The sequence below is a fragment of the Ovis canadensis genome, chromosome 4, assembly GCF_042477335.2.
Source record: "Ovis canadensis isolate MfBH-ARS-UI-01 breed Bighorn chromosome 4, ARS-UI_OviCan_v2, whole genome shotgun sequence".
Classification (NCBI taxonomy): domain Eukaryota; kingdom Metazoa; phylum Chordata; class Mammalia; order Artiodactyla; family Bovidae; genus Ovis; species Ovis canadensis.
In genome coordinates, this window is record NC_091248.1 from 100,820,923 (window position 1) to 100,842,410 (window position 21,488).

General features: G+C 37.7%; 1 protein-coding gene across 5 annotated transcripts in view; it reads right to left on the bottom strand.

The window, feature by feature from the left end:
* The window catches only part of FAM3C (FAM3 metabolism regulating signaling molecule C), a 53,777-nt gene that overhangs the window by 13,973 nt on the left and 18,316 nt on the right, over window positions 1–21,488 (bottom strand). For 2 of the 5 annotated variants that reach the window (XM_069588274.1, XM_069588275.1), the window contains exons 3-5: window positions 20,591–20,695; window positions 9,867–9,896; window positions 9,104–9,227 (exon numbers count right to left, since the gene is read on the bottom strand). In XM_069588274.1, coding sequence (XP_069444375.1) covers window positions 9,104–9,227; window positions 9,867–9,896; window positions 20,591–20,695 — 259 coding nt within the window. Of the gene's footprint in view, window positions 1–9,103; window positions 9,228–9,866; window positions 9,935–20,550; window positions 20,696–21,488 lie in introns of all 5 variants that reach the window. The other 3 variants (XM_069588276.1, XM_069588277.1, XM_069588273.1) reach the window with 2 other exon arrangements.

The following is a 21,488-nucleotide window of genomic DNA, read 5'->3' on the forward strand; positions in this document are numbered from 1 at the left end:
ATACATGCAAAATAAAAACCAGTTGCGAATTTTATATATACACACAGCTGTTTAGTTCTACAGTGGAGACTGAAAGGTATCTACCAGGTCAGAGAAGACAGTCTAACACTGAATAATTTAAAAGCAACATTCATAAGTAAGATTTTTACAAATAGAAATATATATTAAAACGTATTACAGTCAAAATACTAGACTCTTTATTGCTGCCCTGCATCAGATTATGAAAGACCATTTTAGAAAATCCATCAAACACATGGACATTATGCTCACCGCCTGCACCATTCTCAAGGGAATAAACAAGGGTAAACTCTAGTGTACTTTCTGCAAAGTTAATATGACAGGAAACAGAGGTGAGATGCTACCAAAATCTTTTATAATTGGAAAGCAAGAAGATTTACTTTAATTGTGAACATTCTCTTAGTGATTACTGATGCAAAATTTCTCAATACCCAGAAGAAGGAATATTGTATTCATATAATTATAGCATTGAACTATAAGACTTGCAATGTCATTCTGCGGTAATCAACCTCCGCGGGCAGTTCACAGACCATCACATAAAGATAATAAATACGGTGAAGTGGAAGGTACGAGCAAAATATTTCTTTGTTATCAGTTCAATTAGTTGAATTAAAATTATTAAACTAAAAGTGTAGGTACCTTTTATTCTAAAAATTCACAGTGATGTGCTGTTAAATGACTAAGAAGTGGTTTGAGGTGGTGGGGAAGTGAGTATGCACATATGTGAATACACACTCCTGTACTCATACATGATACATCCACCTACCCTTTATCCATCTATCAACAGATATCTAGACTGTTTCTATCTCTTACCTATTTGAAATAATTACATTCTCAACCAACAATGTAAGTTCATTATAAATTTTACTGACAGAAAGGATCTGAAGCACACAATTTCCAAATAATAAAATACATACTTGATTATAAATTTCACTTAGCCACTGATTCTCACAGAATGTGTTATGATTTTCATGGAACTCATTTTACTTAACCTATGGTAGCAAGTGATGAACGAGTAAAATTCCAACACAAATGTTGGATGTTATTTCACTTAAAGAATAAAACAAAATCAGAAAACCCTGAAATAGTGAACAATGAAGACATATGCTGGAATTTCACTTGTCAATGATGTGAGTGATGTTTTTGTTGACTCACTGAAAGATAACTTCCTCAACTTTGGTGCTATTCCTAATATCTACAAACATAACATACTTTTAGTTTTACTCTGGACAATGAACATTTTCTCCCTCATTTTCTTAAGTCTAGACCTTGAGTCAGCAAAATTTTTCTGTAAGGGGCCAGATAGTAAATATCAAAAGCAAGCACTAAAAAAGCTATACCAAGAGATACACTCAGTAAATAAATAAGAAGTCTTTAAAAATGTTCATATAACTCACAGGAAGGCAGTACAAGAAAACAGAAACAAAAACCAGATAACAGAAAGTAATAAAATGGCAGGCTTAAGCCTGAACACATCAATAATTATAATAAGTATAAATAAGTCAAAAATATCCAATGAAGATAGAAATTGGGGTGGTGGATTAAAATAGGACTTGACTACATGCTGTTTATAAGAAACAGGTAGAAACAACCCAGAAGTCTAATGAATGGAAATGAAATTAATGAAACCAGTGACGTATCTATACGATGGACTATCATTCAGCCATAAAAAGAAGTGAAGCACTAATATAACATGCATGAACCCTGAAAACACTATGCTTAGTGAAGACGCTGATCACAAAAAAACCCTACATATTTTATATATATATATAAAATGTCCAAAATAGGCAAATCTATAGAGACAGAAAGTAAACTTAGTAGCTACTTAGGGCTGCTTGGGGAGAGGGCAGATAGAGTAGAGTGCAATAGGAAAGGAGCAGGGGGACAGTACCTGAAGGACACAGCATTCCCTCCTGAGGTATGATAATGTTCTAAAGCTGACTGTGGTAATGGGTGCACACAACTGTGAATATACTAAAATCCACTGACTGTGTATTTTAAATGAATGTACTGTAAATGTACGGTAAATGAGCTATATCTCAATAAAGCTGTTTAAACAAAAGCAGACAGGAATGGCTATATTAGCATCAATTAAAATAGATTTCTGAGCAAAGAAAAATATCAGAGACAGAGAGGAGGTTTGCATAATGATCAAAGGGTCAATCTAGCAAGAAGACATAGCCATCCCAAATGTGTGTACCAAGCAATCAAGGTATGAAACATGTGAAGCAAACCCAGGTAGAACTGATAGGAGAAAAAGACAAATCTACAATTACAGGTGGACATGTCAATATCCCTCTCTCAACAGTTGAAAGACAGGAAATTAAAAAGAGTATACAAGAATTCAACAACAGCATTAACCATTAGGGACTAATTGGTGTTTAAAGAATATTCTGCTGCTGCTGCTGCTAAGTCGCTTCAGTCGTGTCTGACTCTGTGCGACCCCATAGATGGCAGCCCACCAGGCTCCCCCATCCCTGGGATTCTCCAGGCAAGAACACTGGAGTGGGTACTCACTGACAAATATACATTCTTTCCAAGCACCCATTCTTCTAGCATATACTAAGATAGACCATATCATGGGCCATAAAGTAAACGTTGACAAATTTAAAAGTACTAAAATCATATCAAATGTGTCTCCAACCACAATTAAATCAATAATAAAAGATAACAGGAAATTCTCCAAACATTTGGAAACTAAGCAATATACTTCTAAATAACCTATGGGTCAAAGAAGCCTGAAGTGAAAAATTAAAAAACACACTGAAAATGCAGCTTATTAAAATTTATGAGGCATAGCTAAACTGTGGTATATCCATAGAGTACTACTCAGCATTAAAATAGGAGCAAATTATTAATACATAATAATATTTCAAGACCATTATGCTGAATGAAAAGCAATCTCAAATGCTTACATATTATATGATTCTATTTATACAACTGTCTCAAAACAAAGTCAGCAAAGTGATGTCTCTGCTTTTTAATACACTGTCTAGGTTTGTCATAGCTTTTCTTCCAAGGAGGAAGTATCTTTTAATTTTGTGGCTGCAGTCACTCTCTGCAGTGATTTTGGAGTGCAAGAAAATAAAATCTGTCACTGCTTCCACTTTTTCCATTTCTATTTGCCATGAAGTGATGGGACCAGATGCCATGATCTTAGTTTCTTGAATACTGAGTTTCAAGCCAGCTTTTTCACTCTCCTTTTTGACCCTCATCAAGAAGTTCTTTGTACCTCTTCACTTTCTGCCATTAGAGTGATATTATCTGTGTATTTGAGGTTAATCTTGATTCCAGCTTGTGATTCATCCAGTCTGGCACTTTGCATGATGTACTCTGCATATAAGTTAAATAAGCAGGGTGACAAAATACAGCTTTATTGTACATCTTTTCCAATTTTGAAGCAGTCAGTTGTTCCATGTCCAGTTCTAACTGCTGCTTCTTGACCTGCATATAGGTTTCTCAGGAGACATGTAAGGTAGTCTGGTACTCCATCTCTTAAAGAATTTTCCAGTTTGTTGTGATCCACACATTCAAAGGCTTTAGCATAGTCAATGAAGCAGAAGTGGGTGTTTTTCTGGAATTCCCTTGGTTTCTTCATGACCCAATGAATGTAGGCAACTTGATCTCTGGTTCCTCTGCCTTTCCTAAACCCAGCTTGTACATCTGCAGCTTCTTGGTTCACAAAGTGCTAAAGCCTAGCTTGAAGGATTTTGAGCATTACTTTGAGATCCAGGTTCAATCCCTGGGTCGGGAAGATCCCCTGGAGAAGGAAATGGCAATCCACTCCAGTATTCTTGCCTGGAGAATCCCATGGACGGAGAAGCCTAGTAGGTTATAGTCCACGGTGTCGCAAAGAGTTGGACACGACTGAGCGACTTCACCTTCACCTTGCTAGCACATGAAATAAGCACAATTGTACAATAGTTTGAACAGTCATTGCATTGTCCTTCTTTGGGACTGTAATGAAAACTGGACCTTTTCCAGTCCTGTGGCCATTGCCGAGTTGTCCAAATTTGCTGAAACACTGAGTGTAGCACATTAACAGCATGCTGTTATATTCTTTTAGAATTTTAAATAGCTCAGCTGGAATTTCGTCACCTCCATTAGCTTTGTTTGTAGTAATGCTTCCTAAGGCTCCCTTGACTTCACACTCCAGGATGTGTGAGTGACCATACCATCATGCTTATCCAGGTCATCAAGACCTTTCTTGTAAATCTCTTCTTTGTATTATTGCCACCTTTTCTTAATCTCTTCTGCTTCTGTTAGGTCCTTTGTTTCTGTCTTTTATTTTGCTTATCCTTGCATGAAATAGCCCCTTGATATCTCCAATTTTCTTGAAGAGATCTAGTCCTAACTATACATAGACACTATACTAAGCGCCAATTTCCATTCTGATACTGTACTCTAATTTCATAAGATCTAACCATGGGGAAAATGGGTGAAGAGCACATGGGATCTCTCTGTACTATCTTTGTAACTGCCTGCAATTTCTGTAATTTTTTCAAAAATGAAAAGTAAAAGAAAAACTCTACTCCAAGAGCTATTGAAAAAGGAAAAGCATAAAATTTTGATTTGTAAAATCTTGGCTTCCCTGGTGGCTCAGATGGTAAAGAATCTGCTTGCAATGCAGAGTTCCATCCCCGGGTCAGGAAGATTCCCTGGAGAAGGAAATGGCAGCCCACTCTAGTATTCTTGCTTGGAGAATTTCATGAACAGAGGACCCTGGAGGGCTCCAGTCCATGGGGACGCAGAGTCGGACATCACTTAGTAGCATTTAACTATTTACTCATACTTGTGAATCTGCCTTCAAATTTTCACTTGTTCTGTAAAACTGAAAAAGCAAAGTCAAAGTCAAAGTTGCTCAGTCGTGTCCAACTCTTTGTGACCCCAAGGACTATAGAGTCCATGGAATTCTCTAGGCCAGAATACTGGAGTAGGTAGCCTTTCCCTTCTCCAGGGGATCTTCCCAACCCAGGGATCAAACCCAGGTCTCCCACATTGCAGGTGGATTCTTTACCAGCTGAGCCACAAGGGAAGCCCAAGAATACTGGAGTGGGTAGCCTATCCCTTCTCTAGATCTTCCTGACCTAGGAATAGTTAAATAAAACATAGATCTTTTCTATATGTGTGCAAAACCAGGTTTGAAAGGTGGTCTGTAAGAAGTACCAAACAAGACCGCTGCATACAAGAGGGAAGTTTCGAAGTACATTTGTCCTACTCCTTTTGTAAATGTGTTATAGCCAGCATTAACGTGAAGAAGCCACAACAATGATTAATTAACCATCACGGTGTCTTCTCCAGGAGAGATCATTTGTAGTCAGCAGCAGCAGCAGTGTCTATCAGAGAGCAAAGAAAGGCAACAAAGCTACATGGTGACGTGGGCTTCCCACAAGAGGGCAGTAGCTTATCAAGTTTTAAAAACCAGATTTCCATCAGGGGAAACCTATAGTCAGCAAAGGACAAATAAGTAAAGATTTTAAATGTATACAGGTTAATCACCCAGTACTAACACAAGCTGAAATACTTTCTTTTCTCTTTCGTGAATATGAAGGTTCCCCCCACCACTCCACACCTGCAGGCAAATAGTTAAAGAAAGAGATTATATACTCTATAGACAGATTCTACACCTTTGAATACAGTTTTGTTTCAAATACCTACACTATGTTCCAGCTATTATGCCTTAAAATGATTTGTTTAGAGAAGGGTTTAACAAACTACAGCCCATGGGTCAAATCTAGCCAGCTGGCTGGCTAGCTGTTTTGTTTTCCCATTGATGAGCTTAGAATGGTTCTTATATTTTTATATGGTTACATTTAAAATGATTACATAAGTACCTACATCATATCCTTGATTTTATCTTTTGGTCTTCCCAGCCAAAAATCCTATCTTGTTCGTCAATGTGAAAAAAAAAAAAAAAATCCCTCAAAATAGTCCACCACCCAACTTCTGTACCAAACATTAGGATGATAATAAAAGATTAAGTATTATTCCCAATATCTAAAAAAATTATCCCCAATTCTCTAAAAAAAAAAAAAAGCTATAATTCATGTATTATGTGATACCTCATATTTATACTTGGGATTTTTTAAATATTTCTAACTAATGAGAAGTTTGAAATCCATTTAATCTCCATAATAGATCTTGACTGCATCTACTTGCCCTTTAAATCATGATCATGACCCTATTTTAATCTTTGTTTGTATTCGGGTTTCTAAATCTTAGTCTACGATGATATTATAGATTTGATAAATCATGAGGAAGGGCTGTCCTATGCACTGTAGGAAATTTAAGGGCATCCTTGGTCTCTACAAGCAGCACTTCCATAACTCTGATGCCCCAAAATGTCTACAGACTTTGACAAATTTCCCCTCGGGAGAAAACTGCCCCCAGAGAAGCACTGATCTGGACTAGTAGTCTGCAAAATGAGTTTGCGCATACTTAGAGCATGTGTAGGCAAATATGAAAACTTCTACTTCTGTATTCTTGGATGCACTTAGATGTTTCAGTGAGCACACATGCAAACAAGTCTCCTGCCAACTGTGTGTGGTGGGGGGCAATCGAAAGGCTGCACCGGCACCTGGGAAAGGCCCTCCAATTGTTCTGTCTGCTTTTACTTCTCTCATCATTTTACTCAGCAGTCAGATCATTTTCTTCAATATAAATGAAGTGAAGACATGCCGGAGTTTGAAAACCTTCAACAACCTCTCAACACTCTCAGAAAAAAGATCTCATTTCCTTTTCTGCACAGCCTGTAAGTTCCAATGACCTGGCCATTATCCACTTCTCTCCAGCTCTTTCCCACATTGGGCCTTCAAGCATGCTCTTTAGAATGGTCTTCCCCTGGTGGTCTTCCTTCTTATCCTTTAATTCTCAGACTAAATATCACTGTTTTAGAGAAACTTTATTTGACCCACTCAATCTAAAGTTGGACACCTTGATCTCATCTCACTGCCCCCATCAGTATCTGTCACACCCTGCTGCTCTGGGCAGGGTATGCCACAATTTCTAACTATTTATTTGCATTTACTTATTAAATACCCTTCTCCCTACCAGACTGTGTGTTTCATGAGAGCAGGAACTGTGCTCAGTAAATACCTGTTGAATAAAAAGTGAATGGAATGAATGATGCTAAGAAAATTCAGACTTCTTTAAAATTTTTGTTGGAAAAATCTTTCAATACAGAATTAGAACATACTGGAAAGAAAGCACTAAACTGAATTGTCTTTACCAGCTCTCCACTAGGGATCCCTGGTCAATAGTTCAGTCCCCTTTCAAGGACTAGATTTCAGGGCCTGGGGCATAACTATAAAATCCCATCAATTATTACTCTCTCACAGGAATGCAGAATAATTCCTGAAAAGTGGATGGACAGGTGGCCTGTCTCAGTTTTATGGTTAAACAAACTGAAATATAAATTCTACATGACACACCCACTATGCTAGAACCAAATTCTCTGGCTCTGAGCCAATACTTTTTTTTTTTTAACCAGACTCCACTGCTTAATACACTTCTCTCTTCTTTTTAACTTATTATAATCTGTGAATAGACAACCTGCTATTATTTACTAGTTTGATCTCTTCTTTGAATTAAAACTTACATGCTTCAAGGGGGCAGAGATAATATGAAGATAGCCTGTCATGAATGGACTGAGCATTCTAAGAGAACTTCCTACTTATTATTCAGGATCAAATATCTGGCCCCTTTAGCTGAACAAGGTGAAAAAGGGGAATGGAACATTCTAAGGTAATGGGAAGGATGTTACTTAATGCAAAATATACAAACTTTGAAAAGCCAAATGCTTTCAATTCAGTAAAGCAAGACTATTATGAGACATCAGAGGACGATGGATGAACAATGGATTATCATCAGCATGAGGATAAAGGAAATGGGCAGGGACCTTAGGATCACCTGGCTCAAGCTTTTAATTTTACAGTAAAAGTTTTATTCTAAGAGGCTAAATCCTACATACAGCTAACTTAAAAGAGGGGTGAGAATAAAAATGTTAGTGCCTTCTATATTAAAAAGAAAAGACAAAAAGCTCAGAAAAACTGCCTCATTTCCTCCTATCTGTAAAATTACCTCACTCTTTATATAATTTAATGGCACATATATTATTTTATGTAAAGCCTATCATATATCTAATTTTTCAGACAAGACCCAATTAGAAGCAACCAACAAAAAGCAGGGTTTGTGACTTCAGAGCCAGGAACTTAGAAATGATAATTAGAATAATTAGAAAATATGGCACACACTGCCCAGAGCATGTGTGATGGCAAGGGTGTGATGAATATTGATGGGGGTGACTAAAGTGAGGTAGAGGTGTCCAACTTTAGATTGAGTGGGTCAAAGAACATTTTTCTAATCCAGGAACTTCACGACAAGTGACACAGGAGTCGGAGACTAAAAAAGCCTAAAAGGTATACTTTGCAGAGCATCTCAATAAAGGAAACCATTCAGTTTAGTGGCAAGCAGTTCTGGGCCATGACGGACTTGAGGTTATTACTGGGCTATTTCACACTTCAGCAGGCAGCATTCAAACATTTAAAATGAGAAATGTTAGTTTGTAAGATAAAGCCTTCATTATCTAGGGCAGTCTAGTTGATAAAAATAATCCTACCTGGACTTTCTGCAGTGATGGAAATGCTTTCTACCTGTGCTATTACACTGGGTAGGCACAAGCTGCATGTGGCTATTAGTACTTGAAATATGGTTGGTATGACTGAGGAAGTGAACTTTAATTTCCATTAATTTAAATGAATTAACTTTCCCCCTATTACTTAGGAATCAAAATTAAATAGCCATCTATTTCTATGACTATCAGATGGGATCTAGAAAATTCATTCAGAAGAAATCTCTCATCTATACATGAAGCTGGATAAACGCTATGTTCTTACCACACCCTAACACAAAATTTAAGAACTTTAAGACTCCTTAAATGAGTGGGGAAAATTGCATGATGGAAACAGAGATCACTTTTCTTTAGTAAAGGCATGCCCAATACATTTTCAAAAGATCCAATAAACTCAGATTCAATTTGCTAAAGTTTAATAGTGCACCTTATACTTCCAAACTGAGAAGCACTTACACATTGTCCTCCAGGCAGATTTTGGGTCCCACCACATTGGCTGCTCCACTTGCCATTTTAAAAGCAAAATGCTTCTCAGGGCAAGCTTTTGAGATTCCACATTTGTATCTGGGAGGTTTTGTAGCTTTGGAGAGAAAAAAAAAATTTTTTTTTTCAAAGAAAAAAGTGTTAACAGATTCTGTGTTTAGTTTGCTTCATATCTCAAACCACAAAGGGTATTATGCAAACACCATGATATATATATATACATATATATATGTGTGTGTGTGTGTGTGTGTGTGTATGTATATTTCAAACTACATGCTAGTTTTTTTTTCCTGAGAGTTTCAAAGAACCTCAAAAATAAAAACAAAACAAAACAAAACAAAAACCAACACATAATCTTCTAAGAAACAAACTAAAAATGAATATAAATGGAACAACTAACATGATCTTCACTGAAGGCAAATATAATTTATCCAATTATTTTTAAGGTTTATTTTACAAAGCCAGGATGTGGGAGGTTTGGGATTGTTACTCTTCATTTCCACTCCACATATGTCTGATGCATCACTGAATATCTGCTCACAAACTAAGTCTAACTAGGAATTCTCCTTTTACGTACTTTCTATACTTAAAATACTGAAGCTAAAACACATTAATGGAACAAAATATCCATTATAAATTAACACCCAAAATACTGAGCTATCCAATCAAATAGTTTCCTTATAACTTAAGAGAAAAAGAATAAACTATATGCAAATTATTGAGAGGAAATACTTACAACGTACAGCTGCATCCAATGCTGACCTTGCTAAGGAAAAAAAGTTATTTTTGTTAGAAAGAATAAGGCTACTGGCAAGTATCACTTTTTAACATGTATAGAGGTAATAGATCTATTAAATGTGTTTGAATTATTACTTAGCATACAATAAATAAAACATGAATATTACTTTAGAAGAAAAGTGAGAAAGTAACTTTAGGCTACATAATTTACTACAAACAATCAGGAGGAATTATGGGGGCATTATTTCTACTGATAGAGAATTTTGCTTTTACTTTTACATTTTGTTTTTAGTTTTAGTTATTATAAATGTAAATCCCAATCATATTACTAGCTATAATCACCACACTGTACAAATGCTGGGCTGGATGAAGTATAAGCTGGAATCAAGATTGCTGCCAGAAATATCAATAACCTCAGATATGCAGATGACACCACCCTGATGGCAGCAAGCAATGAAGAACTTTGAGGAAAGTGAAAGAGAAGAGTGAAAAAGTTGGCTTAAAACTCAATACTCAGAAAACTAAGATCATGGCATCTGGTCCCATCACTTCATGGTAAACAGATGGGGAAACAATGGAAACACTGTCAGACTTTATTTTGGGGGACTTGAAAATCACTGCAGATGATGACTGCAGCCATGAAATTAAAAGACGCTTGCTCCTCAGAAGAAAACCTATGACCAACCTAGACAGCATGTTATAAAGTAGAGACATTACTTTACCAACAAAGGTCTGTCTAGTCAAAGCTATGGTTTTTCCAGTAGTCGTGTATGGATGTGAGAGTTGGACTATAAAGTAAGCTGAGCAACAAAGAACTGATGCTTTTGAACTGTGTTGTTGGAGAAGACTCTTGAGTGTCCCTTGGACTGCAAGGAGATCCAACCAGTCAATCCTAAAGGAAATCAGTCCTGAATATTCATTGGAAGGACTGATGCCGAAGCTGAAACTCCAATCCTTTAGCCACGTGATGTGAAGAACCGACTCATTGGAAAAGACTCTGATGCTGAGAAAGATTGAAGGTGGGAGGAGAAGGGGACGACAGAGAATGAGATGGTTGGATGGCATCACCGATGTGATGGACATGAGGCTCCGGGAGTTGGTAACGGACAGGGAAGCCTGGTGTGCTGCAGTTCCAAAGAGTCGGACACAACTGAGCAACAGAACTAAACTGAACATTCAATTCCCAAACCTGATAATCTTAAAACTGGAAGTTTGTATCCTTTGTGCAACATCTCCTCATGACTTCCACCCTCTCTCAATTCTTGGTAACCACCATTTCACCTCTATTTCTCTGCATTTATCTTTTTTCCACATGTAAGTGATATCATACAGTATTTCAAAGTTCCCTTTATATGGCCTTATTAAAAATTGTTGCTGCTGTATGGTGTTGTATACATATGCATATAAAGTCCTGGATAATATACATGAATCTATCTCAGGGGTTAGGCTGAGAGATTTGGTGGGAAGAACACAAGAGGGCCAGTGGTGGTAGAAAGGTTTAATTTCCCTAAAATCGCAATGTACTAGGTGTAATTAGAAAAAAAAAAAAAAAAAGGTCATTACTAAGAGGGCTTTTTTTTTTTAATCATTTATCAGTTAAAGGAAGACAGAATTTCCTGATCAATCTTAACCTGAATGCAGTAGATCTTAACCTAGAAATCTACACTTAGAGCTTCTCAAAAGCACTAACATTTGCTCCTAGTCCATGCTATGTGTGCTAAGTTGCTTTAGTCGTGTTTGACTCTTTGAGACCCTATGGACTGGGGCCCTCCAGGCTCCTCTGTCCATGGGGTTCTCCAGGCAAGAATATTGAAGCAGGTTGCCATGACCTCCTCCAGGGGGGTCTTCCTGACCCAGGGGTTGAACCCTAGTCTCTTGCATTGGCAGGTAGGTTCCTTACCATTAGATCTACCTGAGAATACAATATAGATAATCAATAGTATTGTGGATAGCCATTTCCGGATGTGGCTAATAAGCATGAGGTGTCATAAATGCTTGCCAGCTGTTTGACTTTAAATAGACATTTAGTTTTTAGTTCTGTACTGTTTCGGTAACTGTGAATTTCCTGTAAAACCAGTACTGAAAGAGAGAACAGAAAAGAATGCTAAAACTGAAAATAATATGTAAATGTTTAAAAACAGGAAGATGACTAAGTAACTGAAGGTCATCAACTCTACAGAATACTCAGAATACTATGCACCACTGAAGTCATAAAGGCAATGCAGTCACATGGGAAAAGTTTAATGCATGGAATAAAGCAAAAAATAAGCTTTATCTGTGAGTACTAAGAACATACATGGATAAGGACAAAGACTTGAAGGAAATAAAAAATGATCAATTAGTAAATGAAGGTGCTGGGGCTCATTCTTTCAATTTCCTTAATTATATCATAAAAGGGAAAGATAAATTCTAGACACCATCTGGTCCAAAGCTCTCACTTTTGTAAATAAGAAAATGAAAATCAGAGAGTAACTAGCAACCAGTAATTAACAGTATGTAGACCAGAAAGTCTCAATTTCACTTAGACCTAAACAAACACACACTATCAGGCTCAGGTGTTAGAACACTGTTCAAATCAGGAATGCTTGTATACCTAACTAATGACAGAAAGATACGTGGAAGACAGTGGGATCAGAACATGGGTAATATAACAGCTCATTCACATACGTGGGGCACTCTATCAAGTACTTTTATCATGTACTGTTGATTTGCTTATCACCTTGGGGCTTCCCTGGTGGTTAAAACATAAAGAATCTGTCTGCAGTTCAGGAGACCTGGGGTTCGATCCCTGGTTGGGAAGATCCCCTGCAACCCACTCCAGTATTCCTGCCTGCAGAATTCCACAGACAGAGGAGCCAGGGGTTGCAAAGAGTCAGACATGACTGAGCAACTAACACTAACACTTCTGTTTTAAAGAGAAAGAAACTGACATCAGATAGGTTCACCGACTGGATTTGTCCTATCCATAATCAGTCATTGACAAGAATCAGTTTTCAAAGCCAGATCTCATTCGAGCACCCAAACTCATATTGCACACCGCCCCCCTCCAAAATGGGACAGTCTGAGGTTTAGTTTAGTTATCACAGGTACAAAAGCCACTGGTCCTTTGAGGAGCCGGAAGCCAGGATAGGGAGCTTTCAGGACCATTCTTCTGACTGCAGAATGGAGAACAGACTGCAGAGGGTTCAAGACTTGAGATGAGTCCACAAGGACAGGGATGCTGCTAAAGTAATCCAGGTAAAAAACAAGTAGCAGCTGAAAGAAAGGTAGTGACTGTGGGTTGGAAAGTAGTTGACGGGCTCCGAACAACTAAGGCAGCAACACTGACAAAACTATGGAAAAGACCTGAAGGAGGCATGAAGTAAAGGAAGGAATCAAGTTTACTTCTCAGACATCCACCTTTAGAAGCATCCCTTCATCCATTCACATGAGCCAAAGAAAAAAAAACACCATCTCTCACTCATGATGTTTGCTATCTAGCCAGGAGATAGGATGTGGGATGGATGCTGAGTTCCCTGTGGACCTGTTCATTTTAAGATACTTTGAGATGATCTGGGTGGAAGTCTAAAAGCCAGCTATAAATGAGACCGGGGATGAAGATAGAAACTGGAAAAATGGCAAATGATGAGGTCATGCAAAGAGAGGATTTCAAATGAGGAGAGGGCTGATGAGAGAAATCTTACAGACATCAATAATCTGCTAATATTCAAATGAAGAGTGTGGCTGATGAAAAGGAGGTAGAAGGTATGACTGGGAAACTTGAGAGAGATTAATAAATAAGTAATAATGTTATTCAATTTAAAAACTTTACTGGGATACAATCTGGGGTAACTGTTTCTTAATTATCAGACTTTTGAGAAAACTACCTCCATTTAATTTGTGTAAGAGTAAGGGGAGAAGACGCTCAGAGGAGGGAAAAAAAAAAACCTTTGTGAACATCTTTTCAGATTAAAACTAATTTTATCCAATATGTATAAGCAAAAGTCCTCTATCTGGCCTGCAGTTCTGAGAATTTTTAACATCTGGAGGGTAAACAGGTAAAATTTCATAAATCAAACAGGATGGTTATAGAGTATGTTCACAGCATACAAACAAGAAAATACCTCCTTTTCTGCAACTTAATTCCTCAGACGACCTTGACGGCTTTAATTCTTAAGGTCTTTCAATATATACAGTTTTTCACTTCAAGGAAACAACAAACATTTCTAATTTGTTTTTTTCAGTGAATGTCTTTCAATGAGTCAGGCTAAAGAAACCTAATATAATTATTTTGGACTTTAGTTTTTAATAATAGCTCAAGTGATTTACATATATATTATTTCAACGGTTTAAATTTAAAAGGTAAAAATAAATTAACTCAATAGAATAGTAAGGACTGACTGCAACAATATATGCAAAAATAATTTGGACTACTTTCAGCACATTTTTGTTAAGTATCCATGTTGAAAACTAATTCTGTATTAAGCCACAATCATAAATAAGATGGGTAGACTGTACCCACATTGATGTCCTGGTGTGATACTATATGGAATTTAAGATGTTACCAGTGGGAAACTGAGTAAAGAGTATATAGAATCTCTCCATATTATTTCTTACAAACGCACATTAATCTATAATTATCTTAAAAAGTTTTGTTAAAGATTGCTTAAAGAAAATAATCACAATTTATATTTGTATATTCAACTAATTTAAGGCAAAATTTTCATTTGTCTTTTCTAGAAATGTTTGTCTTACTTTTCTAAAACAGTACTAAATAATCAACTCAAGTGTAAATTTACATAAACTATCAAGTAAGTTATTAAATCAACAAATTGAAAAATGGGAAAAATTCACCATCCAAAGAACTATAGTTAACCTCATGAGGCCCTCTAAAATACTGATTATAGAAACAATCTTAATGTCAAGCTAAATTTAAGTTAGATGCTCAACAAATGACAAATACAACCATATCTCCATTCTTGCTCAATTATTCTGAAATGAGAATTAAAAATAACCACACAAATTAAATTTTCACCAATTCAATAGATTGGAATCCAATAAGGTTGTGTACATGGATACAGAGTACAACTTCGATTATGACAACAAAATAAACCATCTGCCCAAAGAATGCCTAAACTACATAGCTAAAACACATACAACAAAAACTTGCAGGTTCCTAACACTAGGAGAAATGAAAATTAACACAGACATCTGCCTTAGTTAAAGCAGCTCAGTGTTTGTTCACAGCTGATGATCAGGGGCTTGTCTAACACAGCCTTAAACAAATCCCACTTTGAAAATACTCTTTCTCTACACAAAAGTCCTAATCTTCAATTATCTACATTCATTTTCCATTCAATCAGCATGTACTATCTATAGGATCTGGTGCTAGATGCCGGGTGAGTCAGCAAGACATTACTGCTCCCAACATTTGTTCTCCAGTAAGGAAAGCCAAATACATGATAAAGAATAAAAGAAAAGAAATTCTATAATTTATGGCAGAATAAAATCAGGTCAAACTGAGATATAAGTACTAAGCAGTAGAACTGACAGTTTATAGAAAGGAGCAACAATCTAACAGGGCAAAGAGGGAGACTCAAATACCATTTCTCCCAAGAAGAGGGACTCGTGCAGTTTTGAATAACGAGAACAATTAACAGATGAAGGGGAGAGAGAAAGAAAGATGTGTAGGTAAAGAATCAACAGAGTCAGATAATTATATGGATTTGCCAGTAGTCATGTATGGATATAAGAGGTGGACCATAAGGAAGGCTGAGCACTGAAGGATTGATGCTTTCGAACTGTGGTGCTGGAGAAGACTATTGAGAGTCATAAGGATAGTCAATCCTAAAGGAAGTCAACCCTGACTTCATTGGAAGGACTGATGCTGAAGCTCCAATACTTTGGCCACCTGATGTGAAGAGCCGACTCACTGGAAAAGACCCTATTGCTGGAAAAGATTGAAGGCAAAAGAAGAAAGGGACAGCAGAAGTTGAGAGGATTAGATAGCATCACCAACTCAATGGACATGAATTTGAGCAAATTCTTAAACGACAGAATGATCTCTCTTCATTTCCAAGGCAAACCATTCAATATAATAGTAATGCAAGTCTATGCCCCGACCAGTAATGCTGAAGAAGCTGAAGTTGAACAGTTCTACATAGACCAACAAGACCTTTTAGAACTAACACCCCCAAAAGATGTCCTTTTCATTATAGGGGACTGGAATGAAAAAGTAGGACATCAAGAAACACCTGGAGTAACAGGGAAATCTGGCCTTGGGGTACAGAATGAAGCAGGACAAAGGCTAGTAGAGTTTTTCCAAGAGAACGCACTGGTCATAGCAAACACACCTACACATGGACATCACCAGATGGTCAACATTGAAATCAGATTGATTATATTCTTTGCAGCCAAAGATGGAGAAGCTCTATACAGTCAGCAAAAACAAGACTAGGAGCTGACTGTGGCTCAGATCATGAACTCCTTGTTGCCAAATTCAGACTGAAAGAAAGTGGGGAAAACCACTAGACCATTCAGGTATGACCTAAATCAAATCCCTTATGATTAAACAGTGGAAGTGAGAAATAGATTTAAGGGATTAGATCTGATAGACAGAGTGCCTGATGAACTATGGACGGAGGTTCATAACATTGTACAGGAAACAGGGATCAAGACCATTCCCATGGAAAAGATATGCAAAAAGGCAAAATGGCTGTCTGAGGAGGCCTTACAAATAACTGTGAGAAGAAGAGAAGCGAAAAGAAAAGGAGAAAAATAGGATACACCCATTTGAATGCAGAGTTCCAAAGAATAGCAAGAAGAGATTAAAAAAAAGCCTTCCTCAGTGATCAGTGCAAAGAAATAGAGAAAAACAAAAGAATGGGAAAGACTAGAGATCTCTTCAAGAAAATTAGAGATACCAAGGGAGCATTTCAGGTAAAGATGGGCTCAATACAGGACAGAAATGGTATGGATGTAACAGAAGAAGAAGATATTAAGAGGAGGTGGCAAGAATATACAGAAGAACTGTACAAAAAAGATCTTCATGACCCACATAATCATGAAGGTGTGATCACTCACCCAGAGCCAGACATCCTGGAATGTGAAGTCAAGTCGGCCTTAGGAAGCATCACTATGAACAAAGCTAGTGGAGGTGATGGAATTCCAGTGGAGCTATTTCAAATCCTAAAAGGTGATGCTGTGAAAGTGCTGCACTCAATATGCCAGCACATTTGGAAAACTCAGCAGTGGCCAAAGGACTGGAAAAGGTTAGTTATCATTCCAATCCCAAAGAAAGGCAATGCCAAAGAATGCTCAAACTACCACACAATCGCACTCATCTCACACGCTAGTAAAGTAATGCTCAAAATTCTCCAAGCCAGGCTTCAACAATACGTGAACCATGAACTTCCAGATGTAAAAGGTGGTTTTAGAAAAGGCAGAGAACCAGAGATCAAATTGCCAACATCCGCTGGATCATGGAATAAGCAAGAGAGTTCCAGAAAAACATCTATTTCTGCTTTATTGACTATGGCAAAGCCTTTGACAGTGTGGATCACAATAAATTGTGGAAAATTCTGAAAGAAATGGGGATAGCAGACCACCTGACCAGCCTCTTGAGAAACCTATAGGCAGGTCAGGAAGCAATAGTTAGAACTGGACATGGAACAACAGACGGCTACCAAATAGGAAAAGGAGTATGTCAAGGCTGTACATTCTCACCCTGCTTATTTTAACTTATAAGCAGAGTACATCATGAGAAATGCTGGGCTGGATGAAGCACAAGCTGAAATCAAGATTGATGGCAGAAATATCAATAACCTCAGATATGCAGATGATACCACCCTTATGGCAGCAAGCAATGAAGAACTAAAGAGCCTCTTGAGGAAAGTGAAAGAGGAGAGTCAAAAAATTGGCTTAAAGCTCAACACTCAGAAAACTAAGATCATGGCATCTGGTCCCATCACTTCGTGGCACATAGATAGGAGAACAGTGGGAACAGTGGCTGACTTTATTTTTTTGGGCTCCAAAATCACTGCAGATGGTGACTGCAGCCATGAAATTAAAAGATGCTTACTCCTTGGAAGGAAAGTTATGACCAACATAGACAGCATATTAAAAAGCAGAAACATTACTTTGTCAACAAAGGTCCGTCTAGTCAAGGCTATGGTTTTTCCACTAGTCACATATGGATGTGAGAGTTGGATTATAAAGAAAGCTGAGCACTGAAGAATTGATGCTTTTGAACTGTGGTGTTGGAGAAGACTCTTGAGAGTCCCTTGGACTACAAGGAGATCCAACCAGTCTATCCTAAAGGAGATCAATTCTGGGTATTCATTGGAAGGTCTGATGCTGAAGGTGAAACTCCAATACTTTGGGCATCTGATGAGAAGAACTGACTCACTGGAAAAGACCCTGATGCTGGGAAAGATTGAGGTCAGGAGGAGAAGGGGACAACCGAGGATGAGATGGTTGGATGGTATCACCAACTCAATGGACATGAGTTTGGGTAAATTCCGGGAGTTGGTAATGGACAGGGAGGCCTTGCATGCTGCGGTTCATGGGGTGGCAAAAGAGTCGGACACGACTGAGCGACTGAAGTGAACTGAACTAAGAGATAATGGAGGACAGAGCAGCTTTGCAGGCTACAGTCCATGGGGTTGCAAAGAGCTGGACATGACCTCGAGACCAAACAACAATGAATCAGCATGAACAAAGGCTGAGGGTTTGTGTCTGTAGATCACATGCACATGGACAAAGCAAGTGGGTGAGGGGAAGGACAGGTCAGGAAGGTAGAAGCAGGCTGGGACTGAGTGCTACCCTGGTAGGGAGTTTAGATTTTACTCTCCAGTAGCTGGAAATACTGAAGGTTCAAAAGTTTTGAGAGAATCCCTCTGGCAGTGTTGACACAGGCAGATATCAAAGATGAGAAATAGACACAGGAACATCTCTGAGATGCCCAAATAAACCATCCAAACTAGAGATGATGATCCAAACCAGAGAAACACTGTGACCTCACCCAATCTCTTCTCTCTGAAAACAGTGGATTTTTTCCCAAAGTAATTTTTCATTTGTACCTTTTCTGTCTGTTCAATCTCTTCCCGTTGATTTGTAATTCACTGACTTTTTGCCCAAGGACTACCGACTAGCCAAAGCCTCTCCCTTACATCAAAAAGGAAAAAAAATGTTCAACTTCCTTCAGCCTTGAGCTACGATCTCATAACCATCTTCCTTTACCATAACCTTTCTTAGAAGAACGAGCTACAACCCACTGCTTCCACAGCAACACGGAACAAGTCCTAAATGACTTCCCTGTTTTCGCCCCACCCTTCAACTGAAACCCAGCTGTGCTCTCTAAGGAGCCAGGCTGGCCCTCTGCAGAAACAGAACATAGCCCAGAAGTCAAGACATGTCTCTCTACATTCTGCAACAACTGTTCTACGCTTGATCCTGGATACCTCATTTTAAGTTGAGTGCCAATAAATAGACGGTTAGGAGGAAAATAACCAGCACATTAAGAAGAATGGTTCAAAGGGAGGATTTCATAAATTGATAAGATAAAACCTTAGACAAAGATGGCCTGGTGGAGAATGACCACAGCTTAACAATATGAGAGATCCAACAGGCAGAAGTAAGACCAATGGACTAAAATTACTTGGGAGGATAAAAGGTAGAATTCAGTGCAATACAAGGAAGCACTTTTAAGGAGTCATTTTAAGAAAAGTCACCTGAAAATGTATAAAAATAAATATGTACAGAAATTAAGGACTACATGTCAGAACTGTCTAAAGCCCAATACCAGTACACAGTCTCCAGATAGGAAATCAGCCATCACCTGGGAGCTTGAAATGCAGACTCTAAGGCCCCATCCCAGACATTGAATCAGAACCTGCATTTATCAAGATTCCCTAGATTCCTCTGACATCAAAAATTTGGAGAAACAGTGGTTTAATGGAGTCTTGAAACTAGATGTGAGAGGGAGTTTATTAGGTCTTGGGGATCCCTTCCAAATACTAACTTACGGAAAGCAAAATTCATGAACTAGTCTAGAGATCTACAGGCTGTTTCATCTAATCTCTGCCTACTAGGTCAAAACACTGTTTCTATGTTTCACAGTCTGACCTTTCATTAGTAATTTTTTAATACTTTAAACAGTGCTCAGCCAAAGCTTATTCAAATATTTCAAATGTTAACTTATTTTATAAACTTAAAAGATTTTGTTTAAAACTGAAGTAAGGCAGCTTACAGTGGGACATTTACAACACAGCATCAAATAAATTGGTAAAAAGAAAAATGTTGCAGAAGAAAATAAGGATAGGAAAAGCAAGATGGATGTCTATGTCTATTTAAAATGTTTTATCATGACTCCTAATCACTTGCTAATTGAGGGTCAGAATTGGCTCCAAGTTTTTAAGCAGCCAATTCAAATAGGGTGTGATATCTTCTAGAATGTGCATTTAAAATGCCATGATTAATATCCCTAGGCACACATAAAATAGGCCTCATTAAATACATTTAAAATGTTGAATACAAGATTCATGCTTTATATCAAATTAATTGTAAGATTTTCTATTGTGTATTTTAGAATATTCTAATCAATTGCAGTTACCAATATAATCACATTTTCTTTTCTAGACAGACCAAACAGTAGAGTGACTCAATGTTGATAACTCATAAAAATTTAAAGACAATCTCATCACAAATGAAATTCAAGAAAGGGTGAAAAAAATAAAAACTTACCAAATAGATTTCCTAAACTTGCATCCATTTTTATTTCAAATACTTGAGAAATAACATAGAATGTCAGTAAAAATACTGCCACAGCGACCACCAACTTTGCAGCACCTATATAAAGGGCAGAAACAATTGAACATGAACTTATGAGCCCACAGAACTTCATATTATGCATTACCATGAAAAAGTATAAGTGTATATTAAAGTTCCCTAAGACTATTAAATATCTAATAATACTTATTACTGGATTTTAATTTTACTTGAGTTACAACAAAAAGTATACCAACAGTCAATTTGATTAACTTTGCTAATTAAGGAAGTATGAGATTGGCTAGCAACCTAGACACAGGACTCTTTTAAGTCATCTGCTGAGTTCTCACATGTAAAAAAAGATCACTTGCTATCAACTTCTGACTGACTACACAAAAGTATCATGACTAATGGAATACCAATACCACGTATGTGGGATGACTCACTTCCAGTCCTTTTCAATTATAAAGGGCAGTGCTAGACACAGAGGACACAAAAACACTGAACCTTCTGGAGACACGAAGGCGAGAGACGGGATGTCCACTCGGCAAGGAGTTCTCAAGTGAACTGTAGTGAGTTTACTGTCCTCTCCAACCCGCATATCTCGTGGAGCACACAAGTGCTCCTGGTATGGGGAACAATAATATCTCCCCTCGTACATAACGCCGAAGTTTAAGACATGCCTTCCCCACTCCTGCAGGACTTAATTCAGCACCTACTTCATTTGCTTCATAAAATGGTTGCATGGTAAGCTCTGTGAACACTCTTAGCCTTCCATACCTATCTTTAACCATTTCTGAGTGCCTTACAAATAGCACTGATGCTAACTAATTAACTGCTGAATATGAATCATCACTTGTCTTTCTCCTCCAGA